We start from the raw sequence: 17,532 nt of genomic DNA on the forward strand, positions 1-17,532 counted from the left end.
ATAGATGGGCTACTAAACAGAGCCTCGCTTAAATGTCCAGACTGCTGAAAGAAGCCCTAAGATAGCTCACACATAACAGTGTATGGATGGATGGATATATATATATATATAAAGGACACTGGATTGTTGACAATTACATTGTTTTCAATTATGAATTCTTAAAAGTTCTAGATGGTGAAAGAGCTGGTGTTTTATTAGCGCTAAAATAAGAGTCTCCATCAAGATAAAGTTATGATGGCCCTGTGTTAAGTAATGTGAGCTTTGTAACATGATTTTTAGCTGCATGTATCTAGTTATGCTTTTAAATAATGCAGCCTGGAAACACACTTGAAAATCAAAAATAACAAAAGTAAATAACCAAAACTGTCATCCTTCACTTGTTTGTAAAGCTTTAATTTAAAAAGATAATAAGCATGTGTCACTAAAACTGTGATTAAATGGTAAATGGGGTGCTGCCTCTGTAGCACTTTTCTACTCATACTGGGCAAAAAACAAGTGACCTCTGTCAAATTGCAAGCGCTGACTTGTAATGTACAAAGAGTATTTTTCCACAACTAGGTCCAGGTGTTGCCCTTTCACAGATTTACAGGACTTGAACTGCATTTTTATGGGGGGTGGTACCTGAGCAGAGCACGCAGGAACCAAGTTACTTAAAACTCATTCATGTTCTCATGTGCAGTTAAGCAGGGTTACGTCTGAAAAAGTTCAAGCCTGAAGTGCATGTGTGAAAACAGCTAAATTTATTATGAATCTGGACAGACTTTGATGTAAGCTGCAACCTGACTGGTTGGTAAAGACAGCAACTCTGGAGACATCAAAGACTGAATGAAACTACTTGTTGTAATGTGACAGAGGCCACTTTTCATCTTTCTATTGTGTATATGTTTTTTCTTTTCTTTTTTTCTGCTACTGCACATACATGAGATTGTTTGACTCTCTTGAGTGCTTTGAGTGCTCAGTTGGAGTAGAAAAGTATAAGTACCAGTCATTTACCATTTAATCTCATTAGCCAGTTCACATGCTTATTACCATTTTGATTAAAGCATTAAAGACCAATGCAGGACAACTCTTTTGGGTTCACTAAAGCAGAACTGTTATTTTTGGTTTTCGAGTGTCAGTATATGAAGGTTGGGAAATGCAGTTTTAAATGCAGTTATTTAGCAGCTTGACCATAGATGTAGCTAAAGCTCACATTACTTAACATCATCACAACTTTATCTTCGCAGAGATCAAAGTCCTGGTCAATTTAAATCGACAGATCCAAAGAATCAAAGTGATTCATCCGTACATCAAACAACTTTTTTCCTTGGCCGACACTCTTAAACCAGGATTTTGATGGATTTGTCTGCTATTGTCATGATATAGAGGGGTTTTTAGCTGAAAAACACGTGGTCCAACAAGCTTGACAGGAGCACTATCAATTAGCTATTTAGCGCCATCGCCAGGCTAACATAGGCCAAGTGTTGCCAAGTGTTCAAGCTCTATATATTTTAGTGATTGGTTAGGATAAGTAGAGTTTCCTAAAATGATGCAAGATTTGTTGGCTGGACATATATGATGTGAACCTCTCATTCTGCTCGTTGGAAACCAGTGTGAGACGATTGAGTAGATCTGCTAGTAACTAGTAGAAAACTAGTAAGTATAAAACTTACTAGTAGAGGAGTGTTACGAACTTGTATGTCCATGTGTTTGTTTGTGCAGGTGTTGTGTTTTTTTTCTATGTTAATTTAGCTGTGCCAGGGCCCTGTTCCGATTGGTGCGTGGATATACTGCCCCGGCGTGATTGGATCCAGCTGGAGGACCCGCCCATTAAAGTGTGCCTCGCTCATGTTATGGCCTGGCCCTAGACGGGTCGTAACATGAATTGGGGACTCGTCCTCTGCCTTTTTCTGTGGGTTTTCGCGTGTGTTTGGTCTGTTGGCGGTTTTCTTGGGTGTGGGGGTGGTAGGTGTGTGGAATTATGGAGTTTTCTTTGGATGATTTTGTTACTTCACCTTCATGGGATAAAATAGTGAAGTGCAGGAAAGCGGATTTGCTTATTATTGCTAGTTGTTATGATATTCAAGTGTCCTATGGTGCCCGCAAAGCGGAGGTTAGGGACGCTTTGTGTGCAGAGCTGGTGGAGCGAGGCATCCTTCCTGCCCCGAAGGCAGCTGTAGAGCAGCCTGATGGCGGGGGTGTGAAGGTGGCTCCGGAGGCTGAGCCGGGGCCGGATGCCAAAGGGCCTGTTAACGTGCTACCAGCCGAGGCGGACTCTGATGCAGCCGAGGCGGACTCTGATGCAGCCGAGGCGGACTCTGATGCTGCTGGGGCAAAGATTGAAGCAGCTGGGTCTGGTACGGCCGGGGAACCCCTGGCGGGGCGGTCTACGGAAGATCTCCGTTTGACCCTCCGTATAAGGGAGGTGGAAACCCGTGCTAAAGAGCTTGAGGTACAAGCAATGCACCTCCGTGTCAGAGCTTTGGAGCTGGAGCGAAAGCCCTCCACATCTGCCTCTAGTCATCCTGGTACGTCCACCGCTGTCCCAACAGGTTTTGACATCACTAAGCACGTTAAACTGGTTCCCCCGTTTCATGAGGCCGAAGTGGATTCCTATTTTAACGCTTTTGAGCGTATAGCGGCCGCGTTAAGCTGGCCGAAGGAATTTTGGCCGCTGCTGTTGCAATGCAAACTGGTTGGCAAAGCCCAGGAGGTGTGTATCAGTTTATCAATTGAAGATAGCCTGGATTATGACATCATGAAGAAGACTGTGTTGCAGGCATATGAGCTCGTCCCAGAAGCCTACCGTCAAAGATTTAGGAAGTGTGAAAAAACCGCCAATCAGACATTTGTGGAGTTTGCCCGTGAAAAGAGTCGCTTGTTTGAACGATGGTTGCAGGCCAGTAAAGTAAAGGATCTCGAGGGGCTGAAAGAGCTTCTTTTGTTAGAGGAATTCAAAAAATGTTTGCCGGACCAAGTAGTCATTTATCTGAATGAGCAAAAGGTGACCTCACTTGCTAAAGCGGCAGTGATGGCTGATGAGTTTACTCTCACCCACAAAACTATATTTTCAGCCGCTGTCTCACAGAATATCAGGGTGGGACAGGAAAGGAAAATAAAGTCACCAAAGATAGGACTGAAAGATAGACAGGAGGATGGTGTTAATCGCGACTATTTTTATTGTCGCGAACCCAGACACCTGATCGCTGTCTGTCCTGCGCTCCGGAGGAAAGAGCAGCGCAAAGGCTCTAAAAATCCAGCGGGCGTAGGTCTCATCAAAGTTGTCCCTTTGCCTAAATCGCATTCCACTCTCACCCGTGATTTGCACCATGCGGATGTGGAAATAGAGCCACGTTTTAAACCATTTATCACGAAAGGCTTTGTTTCTGTGACGGGAGAAGAGAGGGATAAAGTGCCTGTTACTATTCTTCGGGACACAGGTGCGCATCAGTTGTTTATGTTGGATAGTGTACTGCCATTGTCAGATAAAACTGCTTGTGATTCAGATGTGTTGGTTTGGGGAATTAAGATGAGCGTTCTTCGGGCGCCGTTACACAAAGTACATTTGCATTCGCCCGTGAAAACGGGGCATGTTAAAGTTGCGGTGAGTTCCCAGTTGCCTATTAAAGGGGTTTCATTTATTCTAGGAAATGACTTGGCTGGGGGAACAGTTTTTCCACCGCCTGAAGTGGTGGAAACGCCTATTTCTTCTGTCACTGATGTTGCCGCCCCTTTATCAAGTGTGTTTCCTGTTTGTGCTATTACTCGTGCGCAATCGCGCAAATTTGATGATGTTGTGGATGTTGCTGACACGTTTATGGCGACGCTAGACGAAAGAAAATCTCCCAGCCGTGAGAGTGGCAGAATAGGAAGCGGAAATGATGTAACAAAACTGATGCCAGAGCTGGATGAGAAATTGAATAGGGATGCATTGATAACTGCTCAGCAGAATGACTCATCACTGGCTCCCTGTTTTCTATCTGCAGCTAAGAGTGCAGGAAGTGAATCTCCCACTTCTTATTTTGTGCAAGATGGAGTTCTTATGAGGAGGTGGTCCTCTGACCGGTGTGGTTTGCCTGGTGCTACGCAGGTGGTGGTGCCGAAGCCACATCGAGGGCAGGTGCTTAGCTTAGCGCATGATGCCAGCATGGCTGGACATCTTGGGGTGAACAAAACTTATCATCGGGTGTTGCGCAACTTCTTTTGGCCAGGGTTGAAAGCTGATGTGGTGGCATATTGCCGTACCTGTAGCACATGTCAGATGGCGGGGAAACCTAACAGACCCATCCCACCTGCTCCGTTACATCCTATTCCAGTAATAGGTGAGCTGTTTGAAAAAGTAATATTGGATTGTGTGGGTCCCCTGCCAAAAACTAAATCCGGACACCAATACATACTAACAATAATGTGTTCAGCAACAAGGTTCCCGGAGGCAATTCCACTACGCACGCTGAAAGCAAAACCGGTGATAAAAGCACTACTTAAGTTTTTCTCTACTTTCGGGCTTCCAAAGGTTATTCAAACAGACCAAGGAACGAATTTTACTTCAAAAGTGTTTGCACAGGTTGTGGAGGAGTTGCACCTAAAACATGTAAAATCCAGTCCATACCACCCAGAAAGTCAAGGTGCTCTGGAGAGATTCCATCAAACCCTCAAAGCTATGCTGCGCAAGTTCTGCGCAGAGTCGGATAGAGAATGGGATGAGGGTCTGCCGTTATTGGGTCTGCCGTTATTGTATTTGTATTCTATTTTTATCTTATTGTATATTTATTTTATTTTATTCTACTGTATATAGTATTTTATTTTATTCTATTCTGTACAGTTGTGTACTGTATTTATTCTTATTGTATTCTAATTTTTGCCTCATAACTTTTGCACTGTCCACTTCCTGCTGTGACAAAACAAATTTCCCACGTGTGGGACTAATAAAGGTTATCTTATCTTATCTTATCTTATTGTTGTTTGCCGTCAGAGAAACCACTCAGGAATCCTTGGGATTCAGTCCGATGGATCTGGTGTTTGGACACGTGGTCCGCGGTCCCCTCCGCCTTCTGAAGGAGAAGTGGTTATCAGAAACTTCTGAAACCCAGCATAATGTTCTGGATTATGTTAGCGGACTTCGGGAAAACCTTCACCTTGCATGTCAGTTAGCTCGAGAAAATCTGTCACATACGCAGGCAAAAATGAAAGCTCGTTATGACAAAAAGGCTGTTCGTAGAAGTTTTCAGCCGGGAGAGAAAGTGTTGGTGTTGCTGCCTGTGGTAGGGTCCAGTTTATTAGCTCAGTTCGCTGGCCCATATGTGGTGGAACAGAAACTCAGTGACAACAATTATGTGATCCAGACCCCAGACCGCCGGAGAAAGTCTAGGGTTTGTCATATTAATATGTTAAAATCGTATCACTCGAGGAGTCCTTCGGGTGCGCCGTCTCCAGTGTGCGCCGCTAGTGTTGTTTCTCCTTATGAACCCTCTGATGACGGGCTACTCCAGAAAAGTGAAGCGCTGGGTAGCGGCCGATTGAAAAATTCGGAGATCTTAAACGATATAGAAACATATTTATTCCACTTGTCTGAACCCACTCGAGCTGACATCACTGATCTGATAGAGGATAATTTATCACTCTTTTCTGACCATCCTCGTCAAACTGCTGTCCTGTGCCACGACATTGACGTGGAAGGACATAAACCGATTAAGCAGCATGCTTATCGAGTGAACCCAGTGAAAAGAGCGATAATGCAGAAGGAAGTTGACTATCTCTTAGAACACGGTTTAGCCTTTCCGAGCGCCAGCGCATGGAGTTCACCGTGTGTGCTAGTACCAAAACCTGACAACACTCCTCGGTTTTGTAATGATTACAGAAAAGTTAACGCTGTTACCAAACCTGATTCATTTCCTCTTCCTAGAATGGAGGATTGTATTGATAGAGTGGGATCGGCATCTTTTGTAACCAAACTTGATCTGTTAAAAGGTTACTGGCAAGTACCTTTAACTCCCAGAGCCTCTGAAATATCTGCTTTTGTCACGCCAGATCATTTTCTCCAGTACACGGTTATGCCGTTTGGGTTGCGTAATGCACCCGCTACTTTCCAGCGCCTTATGGCCAAAGTACTGGCGGGCGTGAATAACTGCGATGCCTACTTGGATGATGTTGTCATTTACTCATCCACCTGGTCTGACCACTTACAAACACTCTCCCTCGTTTTCAGCCGTTTTCAGAAAGCCTCGCTTACACTAAACCTAGCCAAATGTGAATTTGGCAGAGCCACCATCACATATCTGGGAAAACAGGTGGGTCAGGGACAGATACTGCCGGTGACCGCGAAAATACAGGCGATCGTTGAGTTTCCAGTCCCACAAACGAGAAGGGCGCTGCGCCGATTTCTAGGAATGTGTGGTTATTACAGAGGTTTTTGTAAGAACTTTGCCACTGTTGTCGTTCCTCTCACCGATTTGATCAGTCCGGTGAAGCCTTTTGTGTGGACGCCTGTTTGTCAGACTGCTTTCGAGTCTGCGAAAGCATTACTGTGCAGTTCCCCTGTTCTTACGGCACCAAATTTCATGTCCCCTTTCAAGCTCGAGGTTGACGCTAGTGCGGCTGGTGCAGGAGCTGTCCTTATGCAGGAGGACCATTGCGGCGTGGATCGCCCAATTTGTTACTTCTCAAAAAAATTCAACAAACATCAGATGAACTACAGTACTATTGAAAAGGAAGCCCTTGCCTTGTTGTTAGCCCTACAGCATTTCGAGGTGTATATCGGATCCAGCTCTATCCCTGTTCAAGTGTTCACTGACCATAACCCATTGGTATTTCTCTCCCAGATGCAAAACTCAAATCAGAGACTTATGCGTTGGTCCCTTCTTTTGCAAGACTTCAACCTGCAGATCAAGCATAAGAAAGGGACAGAAAATGTCATCACGGACGCCCTGTCGAGAGCAATTTTGTAGTTCAGGAATTAAACAATAGGAGGATTGTTTAATTCTTATGGAAGGGGGTGTTACGAACTTGTATGTCCATGTGTTTGTTTGTGCAGGTGTTGTGTTTTTTTTTCTATGTTAATTTAGCTGTGCCAGGGCCCTGTTCCGATTGGTGCGTGGATATACTGCCCCGGCGTGATTGGATCCAGCTGGAGGACCCGCCCATTAAAAGGAGTCTGGAGTGCTACAGCGGGAGAGGTCCTCGCGTTTCTCCTCATCACCCAGCAGTAGTCCTGTGGTAGCCGCTGGCTGCAGTATACGCTTGAAAGTTGTGGAAGTGGAGTGGGTAGGGGTGAGCTGCCGTTTCTTTTGATCACCCGTTTTCTCCTGTTTTGAGTTAGTTAAGGAGGTCAGACTCTGTCTTTATTTTTGACTTTGTTTTGGTAAGGTCAGGGGTGCGGGATTTGTGTAGGTTTGTTTTGTTTATTGTTTTGGCCTTGGCTCACCCTGAAGTGTTGACACTCCCGTTTTGGTTCTCTTTATTCACATTGTAAATAAATCACCTCATATCTAACGGATTTGTTTCGTGTGACTGCTTGGGTCTTGGGGGGGAAACGAGTGCCTCGCTCATGTTATGGCCTGGCCCTAGACGGGTCGTAACAAGGAGTAGTAGAGGAAGATGACCTTACTCTGAGCATCCTTCTTTGCATTACCTTCATGGGGCTCGAAATTCTTGTGTTACTAAAAACAAAATACAGGACGAAGTAAACCAAATCACTTATCTTTCTCCTCATCTTCCACTTGACACTGTGATGCCTGTAAATAATTTTTCTGTTGGAGTCTATAATTATACTTGACTGCTGTAATCACATAATTAAACACTCGCACGTTGATTGTCAAGCTGTGGATGGAGTGGGAAAGAGAAATGCTCTTTTGAATGAAATGTCATGCAGAGAATATATGCCTGCAGTTGATTATTATATTCAGATGGGCTTTGTAGCTGTGTATCAACTGTGGTTTTCTGAAACGTTTCCGCCTTTTAATTACAGTGCCCTCATCTAAGTTGTCGTTTGTAGGTATTTGTATAGCCACTGAGTTGTGCAAGGGCTAGTGTTACTCCCACATTAAGTTTTTAAAGCTATAACCTGTCAAAATTTGTACGTTCGGCATGTTGTTTCCTAAAAACAATCAATAAATGAAACCCTCAGGGTTTAGTAATAACCAATGTAGCCTTTGTTATTGTACATTTGCTTCAGTCACCTATATAAAGAAATCAGAAAAGTTGTACTATACTCCACAGCCGCTGACATTTTTATAAACTGCGATCATTTCGTTCTTTTCTCTAACTTCTACCTTCCTCCTCCCTCACAGCCGTGGCTGGGGCTGGTGCCTCGATGATGCCCCGGTGAAGGATAGGTTGTCTCTATCTACGGTGCTTCCCGGCGTTCTGTACAGTGCTGTCCATCAGTGTCGGCTCCAGTATGGATCAGGATCCCTGCTCTGTGATGACATGGATGTAAGATTCTCTAAAATTACACAATTAAATGATAGTCTTTGTCCCGTAATCCTTAAAAATGTTCTTATGATGTTTTTGATCAACCCCAAAACCTTAACGACTGTTCCCTGATTCAGTAAGAGCTTTTAGATCTTCTGTTCTTTCTTGACATGAGTTTCTTTTCTATGCACTATACATCCATCTTTTTCCTTGGTTTTACTGTCTTATTTCTGACAAATTTTAAGGACATTAAACCACAATAGTGTGATTTAAAATATTACCCCACATAAACTGACTTTGGCAATATCTTTGGCCATTCCTCAGAACTGTCTGTCGGCTTGAATTAAACTAAGAGAACATATAAGGAAAACATTCTCCGCTCTGCACCAATTTCTGCGTTTCTTTAACCTCATTCCCCTGAGTGCAATGAAATAACAATGTGTTGATTACAGTTATAACCTTTTAATAACACACAAGGCGAAAAAATAGCCTAAAGAACTAATCTAAATGGACTAAACAGCCATTTTAAAATAACTGTGGTATCAGTCAGTTTAATATTTATTGAGTTCTTCCATGTGGCTGCTTTAATTTTGTGTCCACGACATTTACGTTGTGTAAACATACATACACTACCGGTCAAAAGTTTTGGAACACCTCAATTTTTCCAGTTATTTATTGCAAATCAAGTCGTTCAAGTCCAATGAATAGCTTCAAAGCTCCAAAACTTCAAAATAATTTACATTTCTGAATCATACAAAAAGGCCTTTTTCAGGGAACGCAAAATATGTTAACAATTTAAATCTGTTCTGCAGCAATGGAGGCTGATCAAGCCTTGAAAACTGGCGCTACTAATTCCTACAGGCACGCCAACTTTTCTGGATTACTTACAAACCCCTCTGTCTGCATAAAGGCAGTGTGGCAGCACACCGTGGTACCATACCCTCGTGAGCATCAGTTGAACAGTATTGTACTGCAGGAAAGTAGTGTGTTGCTACAAAAAGAAGAGAAGACTGAATCTAACATAGTGTGTCGCTGATAGTGCATAGACAAGGTGAGTCCTTCTTCTGTTTGTACCTGACCTGACCTTTTGTTTTGGTTTCCTTGCTTCTTAAGTTATTTAACACTGACCAATGAATCATTCAAGTATACAAAGGCTGAACCAGTGTTGTCTGTGCATAACAGACAACCTAACAGAGAACTTGGTATATCACTGCATGATGTCCAGTGGGTCTTTAAAAGGATTTGAGGAAACTGGACTATTGGAGGAGAAAAAATAAAGTGGAAGGCCTAAAAAAATATCTACAGTAGATGAACAATGTAGTCTTGTTCTTGAGACATGGGAACAAATTCACAAAAGACCTGACACAGGACCTCAATTCAATTCAATTCAATTTTATTTATATAGTCTATTTATATAGACCTGAGAAATGCATCTGGCTCTTGAATTTATCCATCTACTGTTCACTGAAGCCTCACCAGAAATGGTCTCAGTGGAAGGGAGGCTGTCAAGAAGCCATTCATAAGGAGGGGAAACTGGGAGACGAGGCTGAGGTGTGCTAATTATAAAGGACTGAAAATCAATGGCTTGAGCTTTTTGTACTTTGCTTCTGTTTTTTTAACCTTTAATTTAGAACCACAGCAAGTGCTATATTTTTCTATTTCATTAACACCGGTAAAGCCAATTTATCTAACTTTGGTAAGGAAAATAATACATTTATGCTTTTATTTAGTCAGGGAACACATGAAGACACAATAGTGGAATGACATGCAGCAAATGATCCAGCCAGCAGGGAAGTCTTGCTCCTTTGGGCATTTGTGTGTCCGGCACTCACTTGGCATTGTTTCCCTCCCACCTTTTTTGACAAAGAGGAAGAAAAAAACAGCTCTTCATGGGGAGATTTTTTTGTGCAAAATAAATGTGATGTATTATTTGAGTCCTTCAAAGTTTAGCAGGGCTGCTGTTCTTTATGTCTGGGAACGCATATAAATAAATCCTATACAGCCTCAAGCAACAGGTTCTTGAAAAGACTGGACAGATGAGGACCACACACATGCATTTTCTTTATACGAACAATGCAAGAGCAGTAAAGTGTGTGGATTTTACAAGCGCCATCCTGACTGGAAAAACGACTGTGGGAGGCCTAGAGATTTACAACACCTACAGCCTACTGTTATGAAAATTCAACAAATCCCTTTTCTTTTTTTACAGCTTGTTTACATAGCTCTTGGAGTGCCCTGAGTTTTCTTGTAATCACATGCATTAATGTTAACACTGACAGACTTTTCATGGAATGACTGCTGTTTATAAAATGGTATATTTAGAGGAATCTGGGGCCACCTAACGCATGAAATGGTCTGTGTTTTTAAATATTAAATTCATACTTGTTTATTATACGATATCAACACACACAAAAATGCACAATATTTGTCACTTGTACTTGATTTTGAGTTAAATGTTTCCTTAAAAAATGTTTTAGTTGTGCGGTGCAAATCAAACCTGTTCTGGCATCACACATTTGAGGTTTTGGGTTTTTAGACCTTTCAAAGTAGTTCGGGTCATTCTCAAGGAAGTCTCAATTGCTTTGAGATAAAGACATATACATACATATACATTACATATATTGCTCGATTCAGACAGATTGAATAATTTGAGAGGTTGCTGGGGGGGTTTTTGTATTGACTCTCTGCGCTTTTTGTATGACATTGCATGCTGAAAGCTAAACGTGGCGAAGTCCAGGATTCTAATCCAGGTTGTATTTTTGAAAGCGCAAGTCTTTCAAATTTCATCCATTAAGGGATTATCAGTCGCTGTCACTTTTCCATTTCCCTTAGAAGTTTATCTCTGTGTTGAGAATTAATTATGCATGCCTTTGTTAGTCTTTCCTTGGTTTTAACTGTGACTTAACCAGGTAAGAACCTGAGTGTTTCAGAAGCTGAAATCTCAGAAATGTCTACATCATAATCGTGTTGTCCACATATTCATCACAAATGTCAAGAGATGCAAAGGGGAAAGGGTCAAGACAGTTGGACCAATCAGTCGGGGACCTCCTAGATATTTTTGACCTTTTGGTGTGTTATCAGCTATAAATTTCCACCTCTGTAGGTCGTTGGATTGATTATTTGTGCAAATGCAGGTCAGAGTTCCTTTCACACTGTCAGAGCATACAGCATGACCAGCATTACAGAAGAGTTAACAATTCTGGGGAACACACTCACTTGTCAGAGGCTGGCTGTGAAGCTGAACATGTTTGTACAGGAAATATGATGCTGTCGCTATAGGGGATGTTCAGCTTAGCTGAAATCAGGGTTGATCAGCCAGATATTTCTAAGGCTCATTGATTTTTATATCTGATCAACATTGGAGTTCTGAGGATTGCTTGGCCGAGCCACCTGATTAAGAGTTCTTAGTTTTTGGACCAGGCAAACAAACATATTTTAATAAGTCAATTATAATTTAGTTTTTTGGGTTTTTTTAAGACAAAGTCAGGACATGGACATCAGGTTAACTCTCAGTAATGGTATTGTAAATTCATTCAGAAGTATATGATGCATAATGGATGACAGAGTGAAAGAATAGAAATCCGTTCATATAAGGCACTGTGGTGCATTTCTAGAAGAAGTCGATATCAGGCATCCCTGCTGGATAGCTGCAGCCGGTAATCCTCATCTGATCTGCCGTGTCTGAAGAGAGGACACATCTTATCACTCAGAGCAAGAGCAAACATTAAGCTTTATGAGTGGCTGTAGGCGTCATCTATCGTTATTAATAATATTATTTTGAACTACAGTTAAAAATATGGATATTTGGCATATAAGATAAGATGCTAGCAAATCCAGTTACTCATAGAAGAGCATCAAACACGCATTATCTGCAAGGCAATATGAAAATTAATCAACATTCTTACATGCAACATTTTCAGTAAAATGCAATAGTTATGCCTGTCCACTATTTTTATACAGTATTTACTTGTGTGATGTACTCTAAAAATATATGAAAAGCAAGCAAAAAAAAAGTGCTGTGGGTGTGAGATATTAATCTTTATTTGCTCTTCCAGAATGTATGCAGCACTCTGTGGTGCACTGTGGGAACAACCTGCCACTCAAAGCTGGATGGGGCTGTGGATGGAACAAGTTGTGGGGAGGACAAAGTGAGTTTTTCCTCTCATGACCGAGACAGGAAGATGATCGTGATGAGATTGCTTATATTGGTGTTGACAACTATCAGTTTTTTATATCTAGGAAGAAGAGTTTTGTATCTGGGTAGTCTTTTCTGTTTGCAGTATTGATTTGTATCTTTGTTTGACTGAGAATATTGGAGTCAACATATGGAAACAGGACAGTCTGATTGGTGAAGCATCCTTAGAAAGTCAACGCCCATTCCTGCAAATAGTTGTTTAAATTTCTATTCCTCAAAGAAAGGAGTGTAAAAGCTATACGCGTGAATTTTTTTACTGACACATCTTGTGTCATATTCAATGTAGTAAATAACACTAAATCAATGGAGCAAGAGTACTCCCACTTTTCCATCATCCGCATTACTTAGAAGACAAAATACACAAGAGAAAACTGAAAATGTTGAGTTCAAACTGTCTTATGATCTTACCAGAACAAAACAATGGAACTCTTTCTTTTGTGCTCATGTATTTAATGATGAAACTTTTGTGTCCTTTGTCATTAGTGGTGCTTTGGTGGGCAGTGCGTTGCAGTTGGATATTACCCTGAGATTATAAATGGCGGCTGGGCGTCCTGGAGCCCGTGGTCAGCCTGTTCGAGGACCTGTGGTGTTGGTGTCCAGAGCGCTGAAAGAGAGTGTGATAACCCAGTGTAAGACTCCTAGATATTTATTTAGTGCATGCAGTCCTGATATTTTCCTTTTTTGTAGAAGAAAAGAACACAAACACTGATCCTTTGATTAAATTTAAAGTAAGCTGTAGGTGTTTATATGCCGCACGGCTATAACACAGCTCTTGCCTGCACGTCTTCCTCCTATTCTTTCTTTGATTTTTCCTGCCAACAAAAGCAAAAATGCCCAAAAAAATACTATTTAAAAAAATTACATCATGTTTTTATTAGTAGAGTCCTGTAAAACAGAGTGCTGCTTGTTTTTACCAAGAAGACACACTTTCAGACAGTAATGAGTAAAATGAAGAGGCGAACCGATTCTGAGCAAAAAATAAAATAATAACAAAAAAACACCACAGTGTAATTTGATTGATGTGTAAATAATGAAAGTAGCAGCAATAATTCATACATTTTCATTCTCCTGTAGCCTTCTGTGGATTAATTTGGAACAAAAGAATCCAAACAATACATCATACTGGATATATATGCATGCCTTTATTATTAGGGTAGTAGTTACTTTAGATTAATTGAGGTCATGCATTATATCTGGTTATGCTACACAGTAATAAAACAATAATCCTTGTTCCAAATGCTGACTTTGAACAAAAAAAATAAACAAGAAAAAATTACTTTAATTAGTTGTATTAACATCAAAAGGATATTTTCATGTTAATGGCATTAAATGTTAGGACTCAGTGTGTGGACACCTGCTGTGTAACTCTGTAGCGGTTGTTTGTACATTGCGTACATTTACAACAATGATCCTCATCAGTCAGATCTCTGTGTCAGTAATACTTAACAGCTGTAACTAATTACTGAAGTTATACTGTTGCCATATGGCTAAGTGCACACATAGATCCTGTAGGTAACCTTGCGTAGCTGCAGTAAACCTGGATCGCATTCTGGTGAGGATGAGCTCGTACAGGCAGATCTGTGTGTGACTCTGCAGAGTAAACACAACTTCTGAACTCTGTGAAGTGATTTAAGGATCCGGTTCGATACCGAAATGTAGAAAAGTCTTGATGTTAAGGCTTTGAGCTCTTATTTGACCTGAGATGGGTTTGGGCAGTGAGGCAGAGTGAAACTGAAGGTGAAGGCATGTGACTTTTCAACCCTACACATAAGACGAGCAAAGACTAGTTCTGTATAAGTAGGAAAAATACATGGAGCGATTTTGTTTTTTTCTTTGTAAAAGTAAAAAATATTTTTGAACTCAAATAAAATATAATTATCAAAATTCATATGCAGGCAACTGTTTTATATAAAATTCTTATAATATGTGTATTTATTGTAAAGTTACGTTGAAACCAAGCACACCATTGTTTTTCTTGTGACATTACCAATAAGTTTGATGTGTCACATGGCCCTCTTCCTATTGGAAAAACAAAAGTTGTATCCAAGATGGCCGACTTCTAAATGGCCACCATGGTCACCACCCATCTTGAGGAGTTTGCCCCCTCACATATACTAATGTGCCACAAGCAGGACTTTAATATCACCAACCATTCCCATGTTATTACGGTGTATCCATATAAATGGCCCGCCCTGTAGTTTTGCATTTATAGCTGATCTAAAAGCTCTCTATGTGCAGCAGATCAGTTTCATGCTCTATAGGTGATCTGGGTTAAGCTGCGTAATTTCTTTTAAATATATAATTGAATATGTAATTGTGGAATTGAAAATCCAATAACTGGAATATGTCAACAGGATGTCAGCAAATGTTGTAATGTCAGCAAAGGATGATGTCATGTAATATTCCGATAGACGATAAACGTAATTAACTGCAGAACCCCAGTTCTTACAGTAGTTTCATTGCAAAGATTTAAACATGCAATGTTTTTGCTATTCACCAAAACTGAGAAACATATTTGAAGCTCTGCTAAAGCCTGGCAGTGAAAATGCAAATAAGTATATTCTGTACATTTGACTGCTTGTTTCATAAAATTGGACAGGTGAACAATCTTAGGGTGATTAGATAAAAGTGTAAACTTCCTTTTTATGCCGCGAACCCATAATTGTTATTCACATGTTTATGTGGCCTATTCTAATAGGCCTTTGTAATGTCTAAATTTACCCGCTGCTTGTCTACTGGTTCTGTGCTTCAGAGACAAATGCTTCCTATGCTTGTTCAAAAAAAAAAAAAAAAAAAAGTACAAAAGCATTCAAATAACATTGTTCCCTGTTCTGTAGTCCTAGGTACAGAGGGAAGTATTGTCTGGGAGAGCGACAGAGATACAAGATCTGTAACACCACACCTTGTCTTCATCACCTGCCCACGTTCAGGGACATCCAGTGTAGTCACTTCAACAGTCAGCCATACAAGGGCAAGTTCTACAAGTGGGAGGCAGTCATCAACACGGGTGAGCGGATTAAATTTGAGTCAGCCGCTGTTGCTTCTGTTTTTTAAATTTCCATTTTCACGCCAACACTTTGTTACCGCTTCTCTCTCTGAAAACAGTGAACCCCTGTGAGCTGCACTGCCGTCCACTGAATGAAAACTTTTCTGAGAAGATGCGCGATGCTGTCATTGATGGGACGCCTTGTTATGAAGGCAACAAAAAGCGAGATATATGCATCAACAGCATTTGTAAGGTATTAAAGCAATACAAGGCATTATATATATATATATATATAGTCCTCAGGTTTGAAGGTGTTTCTTCTTTTGACTGAAAAAACTTTGTATTGATTGATGGGAATCTTTTTTCTTCTGTTGCGTTTGTGCTTTGTCGCTCATGCAGTAAACTGAGTTGGTGCTCGTCTTGTTTTCTCTGCTGGCGAATTTTGTACATTTGACATTCTGGGTCACAATAAGCATGCTGATTAAAAAAAAAATAGAAGAAAGAAGGAAAGACGGGGAAACAAATCTGGAGGCTGTTATCTTAAGATAGCAGCCTGTTCTTGCCTATCGCCCTGGGCTAAAATGCCAGTCATTGAAACACACTATTTGGGTACCGAGTGGACAGCAGTCTCTGACTTCATGACATTTTGTGACATTTGTCACACACCCACACTCTCTTTGTCGAAGATGACCCATTTGTGGTTTTTGATTCAAAAAAAATTTATTCTCCGTAACATAAAAAGCAAGTATTATTCACATAATACTTGCCCCCATATGTTACACCCCGGCCTAGGCAACCGGAGTGCAACACGAAAAAAGTAAAAATAAAGAAAAAAAAACCCCACAGAAAAAAACCCCACTAAGGCTCTCCACCAAAATCCCAAAACGAAAGTATCCCATAACGAAAGTATTGACAAACCCATTCACAACTATTTACAACAAACTATTTATTTACAACATGGGGGGAGATCGCGACCATGACACACTGAAACACAGGGTTTAAATACCTAGAGGGAGCAATCAGGAAAATGGACAACAAGAGGGAAACACAGCTCACCAGCTGGAAACACCGCAGAAACACTCAGCTCACTAGCTGTACCCACACAAATGGCACTCTGGCCCAGAGCTCACCCTGCTCTGGGCTTAAATACCCTTAATTGCTGATGGGAGTCAGCTGCGCCGGAGGGAAAGGTGGCATCTCAGGTAGGAGGTAGTGGGACACGCCCACACAGGCACCCTCAGGAGAGAGAGAGAGGCCCTGCTAGGGCCGTAACACCCCCTCCCATAAATGCAAACCCATGGTTTGTCAAATTTATGTTAGCAAGGGGTGCAGATCTGAAGGGTGGTTTTGAACATGAACCGGAGAAAGGATCAACCAGCGGCAGCTCAGGGTTAGTTGGCCTCGTACACCGATTACGGGGTGCTACCGAGCAATTGTGCTCCAGGTTTAGCCTTTCCGTAGGCCTGGCAAGCTTGTCAGTTTGAGAGCCACGACTGACTTTTCTCAAAACAGGCCCCTTTTGTGTTGAGTGGGCTTTCTGTTTGAGTGCCAGTTTGACACAATTGGCAACCACATGGCCAGGCTTGTGACAGAAAAAACACAGTTTGGGCCTAGATCTTAACACCATAACTGCATTTTCCTTCTTAGCTGGCCCACTTTTACCTGTCCAGGCTGCGCTATAGTGCAGAGGGATATCCTGTCCTACCGCACTTGCTGTATGAATCAGCTTAAACTCATCTGCCAGGGTGGCAGCTTGCTGTAGAGTTGTAACCCTCTGTTCACTTAAATAAAGGGCCACAGACTTAGGAACAGAGTTTTTAAAATCCTCCACCAGCATAAGCTCACGTATGGACCCCACATCATTAACCTGGCTTGCCGCACACCACCTATCAAAGAGCCTCGCCTTCTCCCTGGCGAAGTCAAGATAGGACTGTCCCTGCGCCAACTCCAACCCTCGAAAATG

General features: G+C 41.6%; 1 protein-coding gene across 1 annotated transcript in view; it reads left to right on the top strand.

Annotated features, from left to right (window-relative positions):
- Nucleotides 1-17,532, top strand: part of adamts7 (a disintegrin-like and metallopeptidase (reprolysin type) with thrombospondin type 1 motif, 7) — a 94,820-nt gene that overhangs the window by 31,668 nt on the left and 45,620 nt on the right. Inside the window, exons 9-13 of the mRNA XM_085458984.1 lie at nt 8,265-8,409; nt 12,444-12,536; nt 13,067-13,212; nt 15,421-15,590; nt 15,689-15,822. Coding sequence (XP_085315110.1) covers nt 8,265-8,409; nt 12,444-12,536; nt 13,067-13,212; nt 15,421-15,590; nt 15,689-15,822 — 688 coding nt within the window. The remainder of the gene's footprint in view (nt 1-8,264; nt 8,410-12,443; nt 12,537-13,066; nt 13,213-15,420; nt 15,591-15,688; nt 15,823-17,532) is intronic.

Source organism: Copadichromis virginalis, linkage group LG1 (genome assembly GCF_057382275.1).
Source record: "Copadichromis virginalis isolate Kocher_CV1m ecotype Utaka linkage group LG1, C_Virginalis_male_GT1.1, whole genome shotgun sequence".
Taxonomy (NCBI): domain Eukaryota; kingdom Metazoa; phylum Chordata; class Actinopteri; order Cichliformes; family Cichlidae; genus Copadichromis; species Copadichromis virginalis.